Here is a 20,714-nt window from a genome sequence, read left to right as displayed (position 1 = left end):
TTGAAATTATTTTTAAGCGATGGCAAAGATACGATTCTAAATGTATCTAAGTAAGAGTGGAAAAAGAAAATAATAACAGATTACTATAGGGAATTATTGAAAATAACGTCTATATGTCTAGGAGCAAGTAATGGCATAAAGTTCCGTGTACCAGGGCACACTCCTCATGCTCGGTGGATGTCTAAGGCATTGTATTGCTTAAAAATCCATTTATTTCGCGAACAGCTTAAACTAACGGAGTATGGAGAGAATTCGATAGCAAGTATATGCGCGTTTATTATATAATTCTATGTTAAGCTTTGGTTTATAACTGTACCAATCCTCATAGAGCACCTCTTCAAGACTTATACTTTATTAAAGAAATTTATAAATACAGAAATGTTAATAAAAAAAATGTCTGACATTACAATAAAAAAGTTTTGTACCACCTATGGTACATGTCTGAAGAATGTATTGCATTGGCATTGTTCGATGATGTCGTCTCTTGTACCATGAAGAAAAAGATAGTGGAAAAACTCAAAAGCATAGACAACTGCGACAAGGAAATAGAAAATTTAAAGAGGTTACACTTAAAGCCCAGTGAAATCAATAAATTCATAGAAAAAGAAATACACGATTTTGTAACAGGAAATACAATTGATTTTTTTTGGTCGGTTTGGGTACTGGGGGATACAGAAACCTATAAAAAAGCTAAGGATACTGTTATAAATATAAAAGTAGTTAACGACACAGCAGAACAGGGAGCAAAACTTATGGAGTAATATAATAGAATACTTACAAATGACGAACAAGAAAAACAATATTTATTACAAGTTGTAACTGATTATAAAAAACAATTTGAATCACGTAATAAATCATCATAAATTAGATCCTAGGAAATAATATCATATTATATACGCGTCAGCTAAAGTTTCACAAGATATATGTATGTATATGTTTTAAAAATGTATTTTCAAAAAAATGTGAAACAAACTCATTTACGTATACTCATTATATACACATTCTTGAAGTAATTACAACGTGTTTAAGGCATAATTTATTTTATAACTTTATTATTATTTGACCAATTTTTATTGTTTTAGATTTATTTGGAAGTGCAATATCTCTAGAACTTACTCATAACACGGTGTCGCCAATAAAAAATGAAGTACGGTTGACCAAATTTAAGAAATTGTAAAAATTCGTTTTTTTTCAGGATTTGAAGTTCTTTGCGCCACATTTAACCCTTTTTCGATTCACCTAAAACTTTGTATATTCTAGTTTTTAGGCTATTCGCATATTTGTAGGGGATGAGATCGAGAATAGGAACACTTTGGAAAATAAGGGCCACCCTAATGTATATATAGAATAAGGAAGTGAATATATCAATTTTATACATGCTTCCTCATATTCTGTGATGTATTCTTTAAGTGTTCACTTATAAGTGGACACATAATTTCGTGTAGTTTATTTTATATATATATGTATGTATTTGTCTGACTGTATAAGAAAATGTGAATGTGATTTTTTTATTGCTAAAACGTGGTTACTTTTATAGAATATTTCATTTGGTTTTATTCGATATCGTTTGCTTCGTTATTTGATTTTGTTCGCAATTTACTTACTGGCATTTTACTGGTTAAACAACAACACCAAACCAGCTTGTCTACCAATATGCATAGTCGACATTGATTTAGCATATACTGGTACATGTAGAGAAAGTTTCTAGCACTGAACGAGTTTGGTTTTAGTATATTTCGACCCAATTCTTAATTTCGCAGTTTACTTATGTTTTTTTAAGTTTTGAGATACAATTTCAATAGCGCAAAACAGGCCCAAGTTCTCGCCCCGTTGTTAAACTCAGTGCTCGTTGAAAAGCGAGTACTAGCCGCTCTATGAAGAGTAAAAACTTTCACAGAGAACAGGTTAGGATGTTGCAAGAGATAGCATGCGTGAGAATATTAAGTACAGTGCGCAGCGCACCATTGAAAGGGCTGTGAGTCATAGTTCATTTGGTGCCTGTGCATGTGTTCTCGAAGTGTTTGGCACATAGGGTGAGAGAATATAACATCTGCATATCAGCCAACTACAGCCATGAAGCGATATTAAATAGCATAGCAAAAGATCCGCTGAATGGGGTAAAAAAAATTACCTTATGTTAGAAAGACTGCAGTACAAAACATAAGGTCCTACTTCGAGACAGGAATGTCTAAGACAGTTGTAGTTCCATTACAGTCTACGGTGTTTTTCAGTTGGCGGTCTTCCCAGATATCTGGGCTTACAGCTTCTCTGCAGCCTGGAAGAGGCAATGTAGGTAGATCTTGCCCTTCTACTTAAGGTTATATAGAAAAGCAGGTGGTATATTAAGACTAATAAATTAGGAATTATCTTGTTGAACGAATGTGCCCCCACCCGACACTCGTCGAGGACTTTCACAATGGACAAATGAAAGGCGTGCGACCCAAGTACTCAAGAAGTTCGGTGTGAAAACATACAGGTGTACGTCAGCCAATGTGAGCTTGCCCAGGAGATGAATTTAAACCACAACAGAGGAAACTTTTACAGAAACAAATAATTTCAGGCTTTCAAGGAAGAGCTTCGTTGGATTTTTGTAACAACCGGTAACGAAAAGATATTATTTGATTCTCGGCTTATTTATGATAGGGAATGATTACCAACGGTTTTTAGATGTGTCATCGATTTTAAACTGAAGTTTTATCGAAATTTGCTTCATAACAAACCGCTAGGTTTTCAATAACAAATTGATAAGGCTCGTAACAATTTGGTAAACGTCTTATTAGATATCGATACATTTTCATGTCAAATCGATTACTTTTAACAAAAAATCGATAGCTTGCCAATAACAAATCAACAAAAAATCGATAAATTTTCGATAACATATCGATATATTTTTTATTATCAATCTATAATTTTTGACAACTTATCGATAAATTTTCAACAACAAACCGATAAATCATCGAGATAAAATTTGCATCTCATTTATAATTTTTGTTATCGATAATAACATTTCATTAACAAATCGATTACTTATGTATAGCTCGTCGATAACGCACCTATAAAAACCCGATTACTTTACCATATCGCATATCACGCCTCAGAGCCGCCGATCACAAACCGGTAGCTTGTCGATAACAAAGCGCTTACACTTCGATAACAAATTCATAATACGCCATCCGATTTCGGTTCCCGCTTCGGTTTTAACTTCTATTAGTTCCTTTATTTTTTCTTAATTTTGCTTCCTTTTCTTTCCCTTTCTTCATTCCTTTACCTTATACATACATATATATGGGGTATTCCATCCCATTTCGACCAATTTTGAACCCGACCCCTTTAGAATTGGCTGAAAGTTTTTCTTCTTTTTCTAGCTTACGAAAGACGTTTTTCAGAATTTTTTCAAATTTTTTCATCCAACTCAAAAAAAGTTATGAATTTAAAAAAAAAACACCGTTTTTGTTTTCAAAATGCTATAACTTAAAATTGACCGTTTGGGATCTTTTTTTTTAAATTTGTTTTTAAATGTACTTTTCGGAAAAAATACAAAAAAATTTTTAAATTTTTTTTTTAATTTTTCAGTTTATCGAGATTTTTCGAATTTCGCCATTTTTTTTTTCAATAAAAAAAATATAAAAAAAAATCGGCCCACTCCGGGATTAGTGGGGACCATTGCAGAATTGATTTAAGTTTTTTATGAGAAAAAAATGGCGAAATTCGAAAAATCTCAACAAACTGCAAAATTAAAAAAAAAAAATTTTTTAATTTTTTTGTATTTTTTTGTATTTTTTCCGAAAAGTACATTTAAAAACACATTTAAAAAAAAAAAACAAAAGATCCCAAACGGTCAATTTTTGAAAAAGTTATAGCATTTTGAAAACAAAAACGGTGTGTTTTTTATAATTCATAACTTTTTTGAGTTGGATGAAAAAATTTGAAAAAGTTCTGAAAAACGTCTTCCGTAAGCTAGAAAAAGAAAAAAACTTTCAGCCCATTCTAAAGGGGTCGGGTTCAAAATTGGTCTAAATGGGATGGAATACCCCATATGTTTAATATTGTGAGATATTCCCTATATATACATATCCTATTTTTTCCGTGGGTCGATACTTTTCCCGCTTTTCTTCATAGTAACTGCATAACCAGGAGCTTTTGCAACTACTTCCGTTCATTACCTTTTGGGTAGATGTGTGAAGCTATACATTTTAAGCAAGTAAATTGATTGACATGTGAAAACACATGTGAGGTACTTTATACTTATACTTTATATAAACACACGTAAATACATACAAACCTACATACATATGAGCCATTACATGAGTATGCAAGTTCGTGCTTTAGTGAGTTTTCATGCCTTCCTTTAATGCCACATGCAAAACGAGTGGATCATTTTCAACAAACAGTTCTTGCGAATTGTTATCTTTGAAATGGATAACCACCTGAATACTTTGTACAGTTTTAACAAAACCACATTTATTTGTTGCCAATTTGGTTCAATTGAATAAAGGTGTTTCTAAGAAAATAGTCATGAAAATGTTCTTTGTTGGCTTGTTTGTCCTGAAACCAAAAGGTTTTGAGATTTCATTGCTCTCTTTCGTATTCCTGTAGCCTTCATTACTTTTGTGACAAGGTTTGTTGATTTTTTTTTTATACTCAGTTGAGCAGAGCTCACAGAGTATATTAAGTTTGATTGGATAACGGTTGGTTGTACATGTATAAAGGAATCGAGATAGATATAGACTTCCATATATCAAAATAATCAGGATCGAAAAAAAATTTGATTGAGCCATGTCCGTCCGTCCGTCCGTCCGTCCGTCCGTCCGTCCGTTAACACGATAACTTGAGTAAATTTTGAGGTATCTTGATGAAATTTGGTATGTAGGTTCCTGAGCACTCATCTCAGATCGCTATTTAAAATGAACGATATCGGACTATAACCACGCCCACTTTTTCGATATCGAAAATTTCGAAAAACCGAAAAAATGCGATAATTCATTGCCAAAGGCGGCTAAAGCGATGAAACTTGGTAGATAGGTTGACGTTATGACGCAGAATAGAAAACTAGTAAGATTTTGGACAATGGGTGTGGCACCGCCCACTTTTACAAGAAGGTAATTTAAAAGTTTTGCAAGCTGTAATTTGGCAGTCGTTGAAGATATCATGATGAAATTTGGCAGGAACGTTACTACTATTACTATATATGTGCTAAATAAAAATTAGCAAAATTGGATGAAGAACACGCCCACTTTTTAAAAAAAATTTTTTTTAAATTCAAATTTTAACAAAAAAGTTAATATCTTAACTGTATATAAGTAAATTAAGTCAAAATTCAACTCCAGTAATGATATGATGCAACAAAATCCAAAAATAAAAGAAAATTTCAAAATGGGCGTGGCTCCGCCCATTTTCATTTAGTTTGTCTAGAATACTTTTAATGCCATAAGTCGAACAAAAATTTACCAATCCTTCTCAAATTTGGTAGGAGCGTAGATTCTGTGACGGTAACTGTTCTCTGTGAAAATGGGCGAAATCGGTGGAAGCCACGCCCAGTTTTTATACACAGTCCACCGTCTGTCCTTCCGCTCGGCCGTTAACACAATAACTTGAGCAAAAACCGATATATCTTTACTAAACTTTGCCCACGTACTTATCTGAACTCACTTTATCTTGGTATAAAAAATGGCCGACATCCGACCATAACCACGCCCACTTTATCGATATCGAAAATTACGAAAAATGAAAAAAATGCCATAATTCTATACCAACTACGAAAAAAGGGATGAAACATGGTAACTGGATTGGTTTATTGACGCAAAATATAACTTTGGAAAAAACTTTGTAAAATGGGTGTGATACCTACCATATTAAGTAGAAGAAAATGAAAAAGTTCTACAAGGCGAAATCAACAGCCCTTGGAATCTTGGCAGGAATACTGTTAGTGGTATTGCATATATAAATAAATTAGCAGTACCCGACAGATGATTTTCTGGATCACCTGGTCCACATTTTGGTCGATATCGCGAGAACGCCTTCACATATACATCTAAGGGCCACTCGCTTTTAAAACCCTCATTAATACTTTTAATTTGATATCCATATCGTACAAACACATTCTAGAATCACCCTGGCCCACCCTAATGGCGATATCTCGAAAAGGCGTCCACCTATAGACCTAATGCCCACTCCCTCTTAAAATGCTCAGTAACACCTTTCGTTTGATACCCATATCGTACAAACATTCTAGAGTCACCCCTGGCCCACCCTAATGGCGATATCTCGAAGAGGCGTCCACCTATAGACCTAATGCCCACTCCCTCTTAAAATGCTCAGTAACACCTTTCGTTTGATACCCATATCGTACAAACATTCTAGAGTCACCCCTGGCCCACCCTAATGGCGATATCTCGAAAAGGCGTCCACATATAGACCTAATGCCCACTCCCTCTTAAAATGCTCAGTAACACCTTTCGTTTGATACCCATATCGTACAAACATTGTAGAGTCACCCTTGGTCCACCTTAATGGCGATATCTCGAAAAGGCGTCCACCTATAGAACTAAGGATTACTCCCTTTTAAAATACTCATTACCACCTTTCATTTGATACCCATATCGTACAAACACATTCTAGAGTCACCCTGGCCCACCCTAATGACGATATCTCGAAAAGGCGTCCACCTATAGACCTAATGCCCACTCCCTCTTAAAATGCTCAGTAACACCTTTCGTTTGATACCCATATCGTACAAACATTCTAGAGTCACCCCTGGCCCACCCTAATGGCGATATCTCGAAAAGGCGTCCACCTATAGACCTAATGCCCACTCCCTCTTAAAATGCTCAGTAACACCTTTCGTTTGATATCCATATCGTACAAACATTCTAGATTCACCCTTGGTCCACCTTTATGGCGATATCTCGAAAAGGCGTCCACCTATAGAACTAAGGATTACTCCCTTTTAAAATACTCATTACCACCTTTCATTTGATACCCATATCGTACAAAAACATTCTAGAGTCACCCCTTTCCCACCGTAATGGCGATATCTCGAAAAGGCGTCCACCTATAGACCTAATGCCCACTCCCTCTTAAAATGCTCAGTAACACCTTTCGTTTGATACCCATATCGTACAAACATTCTAGAGTCACCCCTGGCTCACCCTAATGGCGATATCTCGAAAAGGCGTCCACCTATAGACCTAATGCCCACTCCATCTTAAAATGATCAGTAACACCTTTCGTTTGATACCCATATCGTACAAACACATTCTAGAGTCACCCCTGGCCCACCCTAATTACGATACCTCGAAAAGGCGTCCACCTATAGACCTCATGCCCACTTCCTCTTAAAATGCTCAGTAGCACCTTTCGTTTGATACCCATATCGTACAAACATTCTAGAGTCACCATTGGTCCACCTTTATGGCGATATCTCGAAAAGGCGTCCACCTATAGAACTAAGGATTACTCCCTTTTAAAATACTCATTACCATCTTTCATTTGATACCCATATCATACAAACACATTCTAGAGTCACCCCTGGCCCACCCTAATGGCGACATTTCGAAAAGGCGTGCACCCACTCCCTCTTAAAATGCTCAGTAACACCTTTCATTTGATTCCCATATCGTAAAACTAGAGACACCCCTGGTCCACCTTTATGGCGATATCTCGAAACGGCGTCCACCTATGGAACTAAGGATCACTGCTTTTCAAAATATTCATTAACAGCTTTCATTTGATACCCATATCGTACAAACATATTCTAGAGTCACCCCTGGTCCACCTTTATGGCGATTTCTTGAAAAGGCGTTCACCTATAGAACTAAAGCCCATTCCCTTTTAAAATACTCATTATCACCTTTCGTTTGATACCCATATCGTACAAACACATTCTAGAGTCAGCCCTAGTCCACCTTTATGGCGATATCCCTAAATGGCGTCCATCCATAGAACTATGACCTACTCTCTCTTAAAATACTCTTTAATACCTTCCATTTGATACACATGTCATACAACCACATTCCAGGGTTACCCTAGGTTCATTTTCCTACATGGTGATTTTCCTTATTTTGTCTCCATAGCTCTCAACTGAGTATGTAATGTTCGGTTACACCCGAACTTAGCCTTCCTTACTTGTTTAATAAAAAATTTACCATCACGGCAGAAAATAATTGTCTATGTGTTGGTCACATTTTGCGTTTGCCATCTCCTTTTGACAATCCCTATACCAATGAAATTATTTGTAATTTAGCGTCTATGCAGAAGTTATCACACTTATCTTGTCCATAATGGTAAACGCTTTCAAATGACTCATTTGGTAGTAAGCATTTGAGGTCTGTGTAAATGTAATATTACCTTATTTTTCACATTTTCCCTCCCTTACATATCTACATAATTCAACTGTCAGCTATCAACAATGTGTCATACCAAATGTTGGTCAAACATATCGAACAGCGTTAAATTCATATCAACAAAATTTATTATGTCACTTTTGGCCACATATCCTCAAAATAGAGTGGTTGAATAGTTTACGTGGCAAGAATATATTTATACATATCAAAAAAAGCTACAGTTAGAATATGCTCTACCAATACAAAAACATATTGCTTACATATGCCAACTAATTAGCAACATGTAATTTATTATGAGCTCAATAATGTCAGTGGCTGAAGTTAACCAGTTTACTACTTCCTTACATAAGTTTGGTGTTTGATATTTCACCTAAGTTTGTAACTGAAGTTAATTTTGCTGCGTTTAGCACATTAAAAGTTACTGATAAGGCAATAGTGGACGAGACGTTCATATGGTCAGTTGAAACTACAAATGAGGTCAGTGGATAAAATTTTTCAAAGTTTTTTGATGACCGAAGAAAATAACATTCATATCTTGCGAGTGTAAAGAGTGAAAACTTACTTGTGAAATATTTTTTCAAAAATTTTATTTTTGTTTTTTTATCAAGTCATAGATGTGCTACATGATACCTACATACATTTGTTGAGTCAGACAAAAGTTGAAATTCTCATATTTAAAAGATATAAATGGCCAAGTGAATTCAATGAACAAAGTCTTGGTTAAGACGAAAACGAAATAAAAACAAGTAAGGACCAGACTGTCTTCTGCTGTGCCGAAGGCTTCATACCTTTCATGAATGGGGCTGAACAATAATCCAATCCCATTAGTAATCTCCAACTAATGCGCTGTATAAGATAAGAAATATATAGTAAACAGGTGTACTTACCTAAACGTTTTTTAAGATAAATGTAAAATAAACAAGTAAGGAAGGTTAAGTTCGGGTGTAACCGAACATTACATACTCAGTTGAGAGCTATGGTGACAACATAAGGGAAAATAATCATGTAGGAAAATGAACCGAGGGAAACCCTGGAATGTGTTTGTATGATATGTGTATCAAATGAAAGGCATTAGAGAGTATTTTATGAGGGAGTGGGCCTTACTTCTATAGGTGGACGCCGTTTCGAAATATCGCCATAAAGGTGGACAAGGGGTGACCCTAGAATTTGTTTGTACAATATGGGTATCAAAATAAAGGTGTTAATGAGTATTTTAAAAGGGAGTAATCCTTAGTTCCATAGGTGGACGCCGTTTCGAGATATCGCCATAAAGGTGGACCAGGGGTAACCCTAGAATTGGTTTGTATAATATGGGTATCAAAAGAAAGGTGTTAATGAGTATTTTAAAAGGGAGTAATCCTTAGTTCCATAGGTGGACGCCGTTTCGAGATATCGCCATAAAGGTGGACCAGGGGTGACCCTAAAATTTGTTTGTACAATATGGGTATCAAAAGAAAGGTGTTAATGAGTATTTTAAAAGGGAGTAATCCTTAGTTCCATAGGTGGACGCCGTTTCGAGATATCGCCATAAAGGTGGACGAGGGGTGACCCTAGAATTTGGTTGTACAATATGGGCATCAAACGAAAGGTGTTAATGAGTACTTTAAAAGGGAGTGGGCCTTAGTTCTATAGGTGGACGCCGTTTCGAAATATCGCCATAAAGGTGGACCAGGGGTGACTCTAGAATGTGTTTGTATGATATGGGTATCAAATTAAAGGTATTAATTAGGGTTTTAAAAGGGAGTGGTGGTTGTTGTATAGGTGGTCGCATTTTCGAGATATCGCCATAAAGGTGGACCAGGGGTGATCCTAGAATTTGTTTGTACAATATGGGTACCAAAAGAAAGGTGTTAATGAGTATTTTAAACGGGAGTAATCCTTAGTTCCATAGGTGGACGCCGTTTCGTGATATCGCCATAAAGGTGGAGCAGGGGTGACCCTAGAATTTGTTTGTACAATATGGTTATCAAAAGAAAGGTGTTAATGAGTATTTTAAAAGGGAGTAATCCTTAGTTCCATAGGTGGACGCCGTTTCGAGATATCGCCATAAAGGTGGGCCAGGGGTGACCCTAGAATTTGTTTGCACAATATGGGCATCAAACGAAAGGTGTTAATGAGTATTTTAAAAGGGAGTGGGCCTTAGTTCTATAGGTGGACGCCGTTTCGAAATATCGCCATAAAGGTGGACCAGGGGTGACTCTAGAATGTGTTTGTATGATATGGGTATCAAATTAAAGGTATTAATTAGGGTTTTAAAAGGGAGTGGTGGTTGTTGTATAGGTGGTCGCATTTTCGAGATATCGCCATAAAGGTGGACCAGGGGTGATCCTAGAATTTGTTTGTACAATATGGGTACCAAAAGAAAGGTGTTAATGAGTATTTTAAACGGGAGTAATCCTTAGTTCCATAGGTGGACGCCGTTTCGTGATATCGCCATAAAGGTGGAGCAGGGGTGACCCTAGAATTTGTTTGTACAATATGGTTATCAAAAGAAAGGTGTTAATGAGTATTTTAAAAGGGAGTAATCCTTAGTTCCATAGGTGGACGCCGTTTCGAGATATCGCCATAAAGGTGGGCCAGGGGTGACCCTAGAATTTGTTTGCACAATATGGGCATCAAACGAAAGGTGTTAATGAGTATTTTAAAAGGGAGTGGGCCTTAGTTCTATAGGTGGACGCCGTTTCGAGATATCGCCATAAAGGCGGCCCAGGGGTGACTCTAGAATTCGTTTGTACGATATGGGTATCAAATGAAAGGTGTTAATGAGTATTTTTAAAAGGGAGTGGGCCTTCGTTTTATAGGTGTTCGCCTTTTCGAGATATCGCCATAAAGGTGGACCAGGGGTGACTTTAGAATTTGTTTGTATGATATGGGTATCAAATGAAAGGTGTTAATGATTATTTTAAAAGGGCGTGGGGCTTAGTTCTATAGGTGGACCCCTTTTCGAGATATCGCCATAAAGGTGGACCAGGGGTGACTCTAGAATGCGTTTGTACGATATGGGTATCAAATGAAAGGTGTTAATGAGCATTTTAAAAGGGAGTAATCCTTAGTTCCATAGGTGGACGCCGTTTCGAGATATCGCCATAAAGGTGGACCAGGGGTGACCCTAGAATTTGTTTGCACAATATGGGCATCAAACGAAAGGTGTTAATGTGTATTTTAAAAGGGAGTGGGCCTTAGTTCTATAGGTGGACGCCGTTTCGAGATATCGCCATAAAGGTGGATCAGGGTTGACTCTAGAAAGTGTTTGTACGATATGGGTATCAAATGAAAGGTGTTAATGAGCATTTTAAAAGGGCGTGGACCTAAGTTCTATAGATGGACGCCTTTTCGAGATATCGCCGTAAAGATGGACCAGGGGTGACTCTAGAATGCGTTTGTACGATATGGGTATCAAATGAAAGGTGTTAATGAGCATTTTAAAAGGGAGTAATCCTTAGTTCCATAGGTGGACGCCGTTTCGAGATATCGCCATAAAGGTGGACCAGGGGTGACTTTAGAATTTGTTTGTATGATATGGGTATCAAATGAAAGGTGTTAATGATTATTTTAAAAGGGCGTGGGGCTTAGTTCTATAGGTGGACCCCTTTTAGAGATATCGCCATAAAGGTGGACCAGGGGTGACTCTAGAATTCGTTTGTGCAATATGGGTATCAAACCAAAGGAGTTAATATGTATTTTAAGAGGGAGTGGGCCTTAGTTCTATAGGTGGACGCCTTTTCGAGATATCGCCATAAAGATGGACCAGGTGTGACTCTAGAAAGTGTTTGTACGATATGGGTATCAAATGAAAGGTGTTAATGAGTATTTTTAAAAGGGAGTGGGCCTTCGTTCTATAGGTGTTCGCCTTTTCGAAATATCGCCATAAAGGTGGACCAGGGGTGACTCTAGAATGAGTTTGTACGATATGGGTATCAAATTAAAGGTATTAATGAGAGTTTTAAAAGGGAGTGGTGGTAGTTGTATATGTGAAGGAGTTTTCCAGATATCGACGAAAATGTGGACCAGGGTGACCCAGAACATCATCTGTTGGATACCGCTAATTTATTTATATATGTAATACCTGCCAAGATTTTAAGGGTTTTTTATTTCGCCCTGCAAAACTTTTTCATTTTCTTCTACTTAATATGGTAGGTGTCACAACCATTTTATAAAGTTTTTTCTAAAGTTATGTTTCGCGTCAATAAAACAATCCAATAACCTTACCATATTTCATCCCTTTTTTCGCATTTGGTATAGAATTATGGCATTTTTTTCATTTTTCGTAATTTTCGATATCGAAAAAGTGGGCGTGGTCATAGTCGGATTTCGTTCATTTTTCATACCAAGATAAAGTGGGTTCAGATAAGTACGTGGACTGAGTTTAGTAAAGATATATCGATTTTTGCTGAAGTTATCGTGTTAACGGCCATGCGGAAGGACAGACGGACGACTGTGTATAAAAACTGGGCGTGACATCAACCGATTTCGCCCATTTTCACAGAAAATAGTTAGCGCCATAAAATCTATGCCCCTACCAAATTTCAAAAGGATTGGTTAATTTTTGTTCGACTTATGGGGTTAAAAGTATCCTAGACAAATTAAATGAAAAAGGGCGGAGTCACGCCCATTTTTAAATTTTCTTTTATTTTTGTATTTTGTTGCACCATATCATTACTGAAGTTGAATCTTGACATAATTTACTTATATACTGTAAAGATATTAAATTTTTTGTTAAAATTTTACTTTAAAAAAAATTTTTTTTTAAAAGTGGGCGTGGTCCTTCTCTGATTTTGCTAATTTTTATTAAGCGTACATATAGTAATAAGAGTAACGTACCTGCCAAATTTCATCATGATATCTTCAACGACTGCCAAATTACAGCTTGCAAAATTTTAAATTACCTTCTTTTAAAAGTGGGCGGTGCCACGCCCATTGTCCAAAATTTTTCAAATTTTCTATTTTGCGTCATAAGCTCAACTCATCTACTAAGTTTCGTCGCTTTATCGGTCTGTTGTAATGAATTATCGCACTTTTTCGGTTTTTCGAAATTTTCGATATCGAAAAAGTGGGCGTGGTTATAGTCCGATATCGTCCATTTTAAATAGCGATCTGAGATGAGTGCTCAGGAACCTACATACCAAATTTCATCAAGATACCTCAAAATTTACTCAAGTTATCGTGTTAACGGACGGACGGACGGACGGACGGACGGACGGACGGACATGGCTCAATCAAATTTTTTTTCGATCCTGATTATTTTGATATATGGAAGTCTATATCTATCTCGATTCCTTTATATATGTACAACCAACCGTTATCCAATCAAACTTAATATACTCTGTGAGCTCTGCTCAACTGAGTATAAAAATGGCAAAAAACCCCCTTATCTGAACGACCGGTTGTATGGGATATATATTATATATAGCTCCGATCGAAATGATTTTTAAAGGAATATATATCACCAAGTTTCACATTTTTATATTGGAAACTAAAGGAGAAATTGCCAAAAATCTTTCTATCTGAACGATCGATTGTATGGGATATATACTATATATAGCTCCGATCAAAGTGATTTTTTCAGAAAATCTTTTATGATATATTAAAATATATATCACCGAGTTTCACGTTTATACTTTCTAAATTGCGGCAGGAATGACCAAAATCGTCTTACCTGAACGATCAGTTGTATGGGAGATATATGTTATAGTTGTCCGATCCTACCGGATCCGACAAATGTCTAATATAATACAAAAATACATCCTTGTGCCAAATTTCATTGAGATATCTCAAAATTTGAGGGACTAGTTTGCGTTCAAACAGACTGACGGACGGACAGACGGACATGGCTATATCAACTCAGTTCGCCACCCTGATCAATTCGGTATACTTAATGGTGAGTCTATCTTATATATTTCTCAACGTTACAAACATCGGACCAAAGTTAATATACCATTTCACGTTCATGAAAGGTATAAAAATATATATATAAGTCGTTATTCCTCCGGTTGAAATTGTTAAAGCGTATGAAGCGACGGCAACTTGCGGACCTTCTAGGTTTGGGAAGTCTTATAATTTCGTCAAATAATAAGGTATCGTGAGACTAGTTTCAGTTTGTCTGGAAATATCTAAGGGGGCCTAAGGACTTATTTGCAAGAAAAATATTTTTTATTTTATGAGTCGAAGGGGGGATATATGTATTTCTTTAGTTCCATTATTGTATGTATGTATATAAGGGCGGGTCGATTTAAAAATCGCTCATTGCTCTGTGAAAATCGTATTCTAGGGATCAAAATAAGAAACTTTGCTGAAGAAACCATACCTCTAAAACGAATTCTGATGTCCCCCCCTTTGGGTCGAACTTTTGGGTAGGGGCAATTTCAATTCTACCTGCTGTGTCTTGTGGTGGCTTAAAAAAAACAACACAAGCAATTTTACTATCTGCAATTGTGTCCCAGTGATACCTTCATTTTTTAAAACGGTTGAATAAAAAACCCACACAACTATGTTTACGACATGCAAATGCATCACAGTGATGCCTTGGTTTTAAAAGGGGGTTGTAAAAACGCTAATTTCTAATAATTTTTTTTAATTTCTTTTCTATTACTAAATTAAATTCATTTTTTCATTTACATATGTTCTGACTAAATAAATTTCTAAAGAGAAAAATAAACTTCAAAAAGAAAAAAACATAGGCATTTCAAAGTTGGATTTTTCAAAATTTGCCCCTACGGCCCAAAGGTAGGGTATGGTTCCTTCGGCAAAGTTTCTTATTTTGATCCCTAGAATATGATTTTCACAGAGCAATGGGCGATTTTTTTGCCTCCCCACAAATCGACCCGGCCTAATGTATATACATATATATGTATCTTTGAGCATAATTTTCCCAACTTTTAGGAGTTTGATTAATTTGAAAGCTTGAATACGTTCCAAGGTCAGGTGAAAATGCAATAATTTGATGGTGGGGTGATGTAAGCTCAAATAACATAAAGTCAATTGACCTTACGACCACTTCACCATTAGCTTACTTGAAATTTCGCACACGTATCAAGGGCCGATGACAATGCAATAATTTCATGGCAGGGTGACATAAGTACAAAAGACTTAAAGTCAACTGTCCTTATGACTACTATAAATGGCCATATGTTTAATTGAAATTTTGCGCACGTATCAAGGACTGATGGCAATGCAGTAATTTATTAATGGGGTGACATAAGGTCAACAAACAATTAGGTCAGTTAACCTTATGACAACTTCAAAGGGTCACACACCTCTGTTAGTCATAGTGTTTAACCTATAGCTGAATCGGTTGCGATGAATTAGTGAACTCACACACTTTACGGTCATAGAAATGGAGAATAGTGTAGAGATAAAATTGAGAGACATATTTCAAATGCAACTGAGTAAAAACTCGTTTTATAACAAAAATGTATTTTTCAGGAGGTTTTGTTAGTAGTAATAACCGTAACAGTAACCATAACTGAAGCCTCAACCATACCCACAGCCGTAACCGTAACTGTACACATAACCTAAACCGTAACAATAACCATAACCATAACCATAACCAAACCATAACCATAACCGTAACCATAATCTTAACCAAAACCATAACCGGAACCATAACTGAAATCGTAACCGTGACTGTAACCATAAACATTACCATAACCGTAGTCATAACACAAATCGTAACTGTCAGCTTCACTTAAATTTTTCCCTAAATTCTTAAATGTTGCTTTAACTGTAACCGAAATTAGAAATGTATTTGTCAGCATCGAGGCAGGAACTTAATTTAATTAAAATTAAAATCGCGCGATTTTATACTCAAAATTTTCAATTATTTATTTAAATTATAACCTGAAATCAAAAAAACTGTATGTCACGAATTTTGAATCTATTGAAAAAAGCACCGCAGGCAAAAGTATGGAATAAAAAATCGCGCGATTTTATATTCCAAATTTCCATTTATTTATTCAGACCGCCCAGCGAAAATTCGAGTTTTTCCATAGTGGTAATAAAACAAACCTCCAAATTTTGTGTTATTTCTCATTTGAATGGGAAATTTTGTGTTATTGCCGTTTGGGTTATAGCACACCCCCAAACCGCAACCGTACCCATAAAAGTAACTATAGCCATAATGTTAACCATAACCATAAGCGTAACTGTAACCATAACCGTAACTAGAATCGTAATCATAACCGTAACTGTAACTGAAACCGCAATCGTACCCAAATCCGTATCTCTACCCAAAACCTAAAACATAACCATAACCTTAACCACAACCGTTGCCGTAACCATGACCACAATATAACCGTTACAATATCGATAACCATAACCATAAATACTAACACAATCATAACATAAGCGGAATCATAACTGAAATCGCAATCGTGATTGAAACCGTAACCATAATCATAACCGTAGTCATAACTGAAACCGTAACTGTCTTCACTGAAACTATAGATGAAACCTTGAAAGTAATAGTAACTGTAACGAAAATCAAAAAAAAAATTTTTTATCAGCATCGGGGCAGTTACTAATTGTGCATGAAATGACAACAAAAGACTGTCTCGCTGCTGTGTTGAAGGGATATTTACATAAAATTTGAGAAATAAGACTTATATCAGACCAATAAGCCCACCGAACTCCCATGATCCACACACGACTTAAACGTAATCAATCAATTAGCAACTAAACTAGCAGCCTGCATGCAGGGCTGTATAAGGGTAAAAAGAAGTTTTGGATTTACCTTATATTTTACCGTTCTTAGAGTTAGAATTCACCAAAATATAAACATCACATACATTCTGACCCAGTAATAAAAATATTAATAAACATATTTTTTTTTCCAGAGTATATGAACAATACGGTTAAGAATCTACAGTGTGGACTACATCAAAAATTAAAAAACCAAAATCAAATCATATCGCAAACAAATAATCATATAAAAAAACTTCAGACAAAAAACTTGGCACAATAATGACATCTACAGTACAAAATTTCAACAAAACCACAACTGTCGCCAATTCCACTGCAGTCATCTCAGCGACAGCGGCTGCAGCCAGCACAGCAATACAACAACTTTCATCTATATCGCTAATGCTCGAATACGATATTGATAATACGCTGAATACGATAAAAGAAAATGGTGTACATTTAATACAACAGCAACAGCAGCAGCAACCACACTATCAGCAACAACAATGCCATAAACAACAGCAACACGAATATCAGCAACAACAATATCAACAACAACAACAGCTACTCCACTATCAACAGCAGGATAATATTTACCAAGAGCTGAGAAATAATCATGCCACATTAACAACGACCACAACACACAACGACGACGACGACCACCACCACCATCTAAGAGCAACCACACTACACTGCGCTAACAACTCTGAAGCTTTAAACGGTAACAAAGCAGTGCTGCCACCAACACCACCCGCAACACCCAATTTAGCAAATAAAGCACGTAAGCGTTGGAAAATTTTAGCTAAAGTGCTACGGAAAGATTCCGAAGAGACCGTCTCATCATCAGGCGAAGAGTTCAGTGAAGAGCAAACAGCTTCTGTGCGTCGTTTCAAATCATTTGATTTGTTACGTCAAGATAGCTTTGAAGATCACATGACATTAAATTGTCTAGGTAAACCAGAAAATTGGTATAAATACAGTGTATTGCTCGATGGTGAGGGTCAACAAGAGTTTAGTGTTAATATACATCATGTAGAACGTCATCTGACCGCAAGTGACCTGATGGGTTTCAATAATACTGGCAACATTTGTGTGTGGCCCTCAGAGGAAGCGCTAACCGCTTATGTGCTATCGAATGTTCACACGTATAGTGATAAATGGATATTAGAATTGGGTGGCGGCTTTACATGTCTAGCTGGGTTAATGCTCGCCAAATATGCCCGACCATATGCGGTACATTTAACCGATGGTAATGAAGTGTCAGTGGAGAATGTGCGCAAGACAGTTTGTTTGAATGAATTGTCGTGCTATACAAAATGTTCGGTGCTCAAATGGGAGGATGTGACAGCGCGTGTACCAGCAGAAGCTGAGAAGTTCGATATAATACTTTCCGCTGATTGTTTGTTCTTCGATGAGGTACGTTCAGCGTTGGTGGAAACAATTTGGTATTATTTAGCGCCTAAAGGTGTAGCGATTATTATGGCACCTAGACGTGGTAAAACTATGTCAATGTTTGTGACAGAATGTACGCATAGAGGATTTGTAGTTGATGTGGCGCAACGTTATAATGAGACAATATGGAAGCGACATGAAGATTTGATGACGTCATCGGATTTATATGATGCAGATTTGCATTATCCGGTATTGTTGCGCCTGCACAAGCCCTTAATTGGTTGGAATTAAGGGTAGTAGAATTTAAAGCAGATTAAAGGCTGCCTCCCATGTGACGATTTTGTGGTAAATTAAGGCAGTTAATGGTAGCACCACGAAAATTTACTAGAAAATCGTCTCGTGTAAAAGTTGTCTTATATATAGGACAAAATTCGTAACAAAAATATTTTTAGCATAATTTTAGACAACGATTTTGTATTATTACAATAATTCCAATACTTTAATTCCGTTGAACCTCGAACAAATTACTCGTAACTTTAATGGTAAATATAAAAATAAAAACAAAAACAAAAACAAGATAAACAAAAAAGTCGAAATCGAAAAATAGTTTTGTAAATTTTTGTCGCGCTTTTAGGCGCACAAACAAAATGAATGGTAAATGCTTTAAAATAAATAGTAAAAAAGTTCAAATAGCTTTCCTCACTCCCTCCCTTAACCATAAACAAACACTAGATTATATAGCTCTCATCAATAATGCAATGAGTGCACAATAAGGCAATGTAATTTAAGTAAATACTCTGCCCTATCATTCAATCATCCATACAAGGCAAGGCGAATTTAAACCAGGTGATGCCAAAGGGAATTCAACCAATTCGCCGTGCAGAAGAATGTCAAGTCAAAAGAAAATGTTCATTGATTTCGATTAACTGACAAATTTCCTTGTTTTGTACTACATACAGCAGCGAACAGAATAGCAATGGAAATATTTAACAAATTTTGCCAAATAATGGTTTTTTTCTACCAAGCCGAAGGCGAATCTAACCCAGGTGATAGCAAAGCGAATTCAACCAATTCGCCGTGCAGAAGAATGTCAAGTCAAAAGAAAACTTTTATAGATTTCGATTAACTGACATATCAAGGCGAATCCACATCAGATGGTGGCAAAGCGAAAACAACCAATTCGCCGCGCTGAAGAATGTCAAGTCAAAAGAAAATTTTTGTAGATTTCGATTAACTGACATATTGTTTTACAAGGTTTTTTATGGAAAAGTATCAAGAAGAAGCAATCATCTGTTGGGATAACAACACCTGGTACCGAATTCGCCTTGATCAAGGCGAATCCACATCAGATGGTGGCAAAGCGAAAACAACCAATTCGCCGCGCTGAAGAATGTCAAGTCAAAAGAAAATTTTTATATATTTCGATTAACTGACATATTGTTGTACAATGTTTTTTATGGAAAAGTATCAAGAAGAAGCAATGAGCTGTTGGGATAACAACACCTGGTACCGAATTCGCCTTGATCAAGGCGAACCCACATCAGATGGTGGCAAAGCGAAAACAACCCATTCGCCGCGCTGAAGAATGTCAAGTCAAAAGAAAATTTTTATAGATTTCGATTAACTGACATATTGTTTTACAAGGTTTTTTATGGAAAAGTATCAAGAAGAAGCAATCAGCTGTTGGGATAACAACACCTGGTACCGAATTCGCCTTGATCAAGGCGAATCCACATCAGATGGTGGCAAAGCGAAAACAACCAATTCGCCGCGCTGAAGAATGTCAAGTCAAAAGAAAATTTTTATAGATTTCGATTAACTGACATATTGTTGTACAATGTTTTTTATGGAAAAGTATCAAGAAGAAGCAATCAGCTGTTGGGATAACAACACCTGGTACGAATTCGCCTTGATCAAGGCGAACCCACATCAGATGGTGGCAAAGCGAAAACAACCCATTCGCCGCGCTGAAGAATGTCAAGTCAAAAGAAAATTTTTATAGATTTCGATTAACTGACATATTGTTTTACAAGTTTTTTTATGGAAAATTATCAAGAAGAAGCAATCAGCTGTTGGGATAACAACACCAGGTACCGAATTCGCCTTCATCAAGGCGAATCCACATCAGATGGTGGCAAAGCGAAAACAACCAATTCGCCGCGCTGAAGAATGTCAAGTCAAAAGAAAATTTTTATAGATTTCGATTAACTGACATATTGTTTTACAAGGTTTTTTTGGAAAATTATCAAGAAGAAGCAATCAGCTGTTGGGATAACAACACCTGGTACTGAATTCACCTTGGTT

General features: G+C 36.4%; 1 protein-coding gene across 8 annotated transcripts in view; it reads left to right on the top strand.

Annotated features, from left to right (window-relative positions):
• LOC137240791 (calmodulin-lysine N-methyltransferase) overlaps positions 1-20,485 on the top strand; it is a 244,633-nt gene extending 224,148 nt beyond the window's left edge. For all 8 annotated transcript variants that reach the window (XM_067767537.1, XM_067767534.1, XM_067767540.1 and 5 more), the window contains one exon: positions 17,174-20,485. In XM_067767537.1, the coding sequence (XP_067623638.1) occupies positions 17,301-18,701 (1,401 nt within the window). In that variant the 5' untranslated portion in view covers positions 17,174-17,300 and the 3' untranslated portion in view covers positions 18,702-20,485. The remainder of the gene's footprint in view (positions 1-17,173) is intronic.
• The last annotated feature ends 229 nt before the right edge of the window (positions 20,486-20,714 follow it).

The sequence above is a fragment of the Eurosta solidaginis genome, chromosome 2, assembly GCF_040869045.1.
Source record: "Eurosta solidaginis isolate ZX-2024a chromosome 2, ASM4086904v1, whole genome shotgun sequence".
NCBI classification, from domain to species: Eukaryota; Metazoa; Arthropoda; class Insecta; order Diptera; family Tephritidae; genus Eurosta; species Eurosta solidaginis.
Note: the sequence above shows the minus strand (reverse complement) of the source record. Positions and strands in the feature narration are given on the sequence as shown.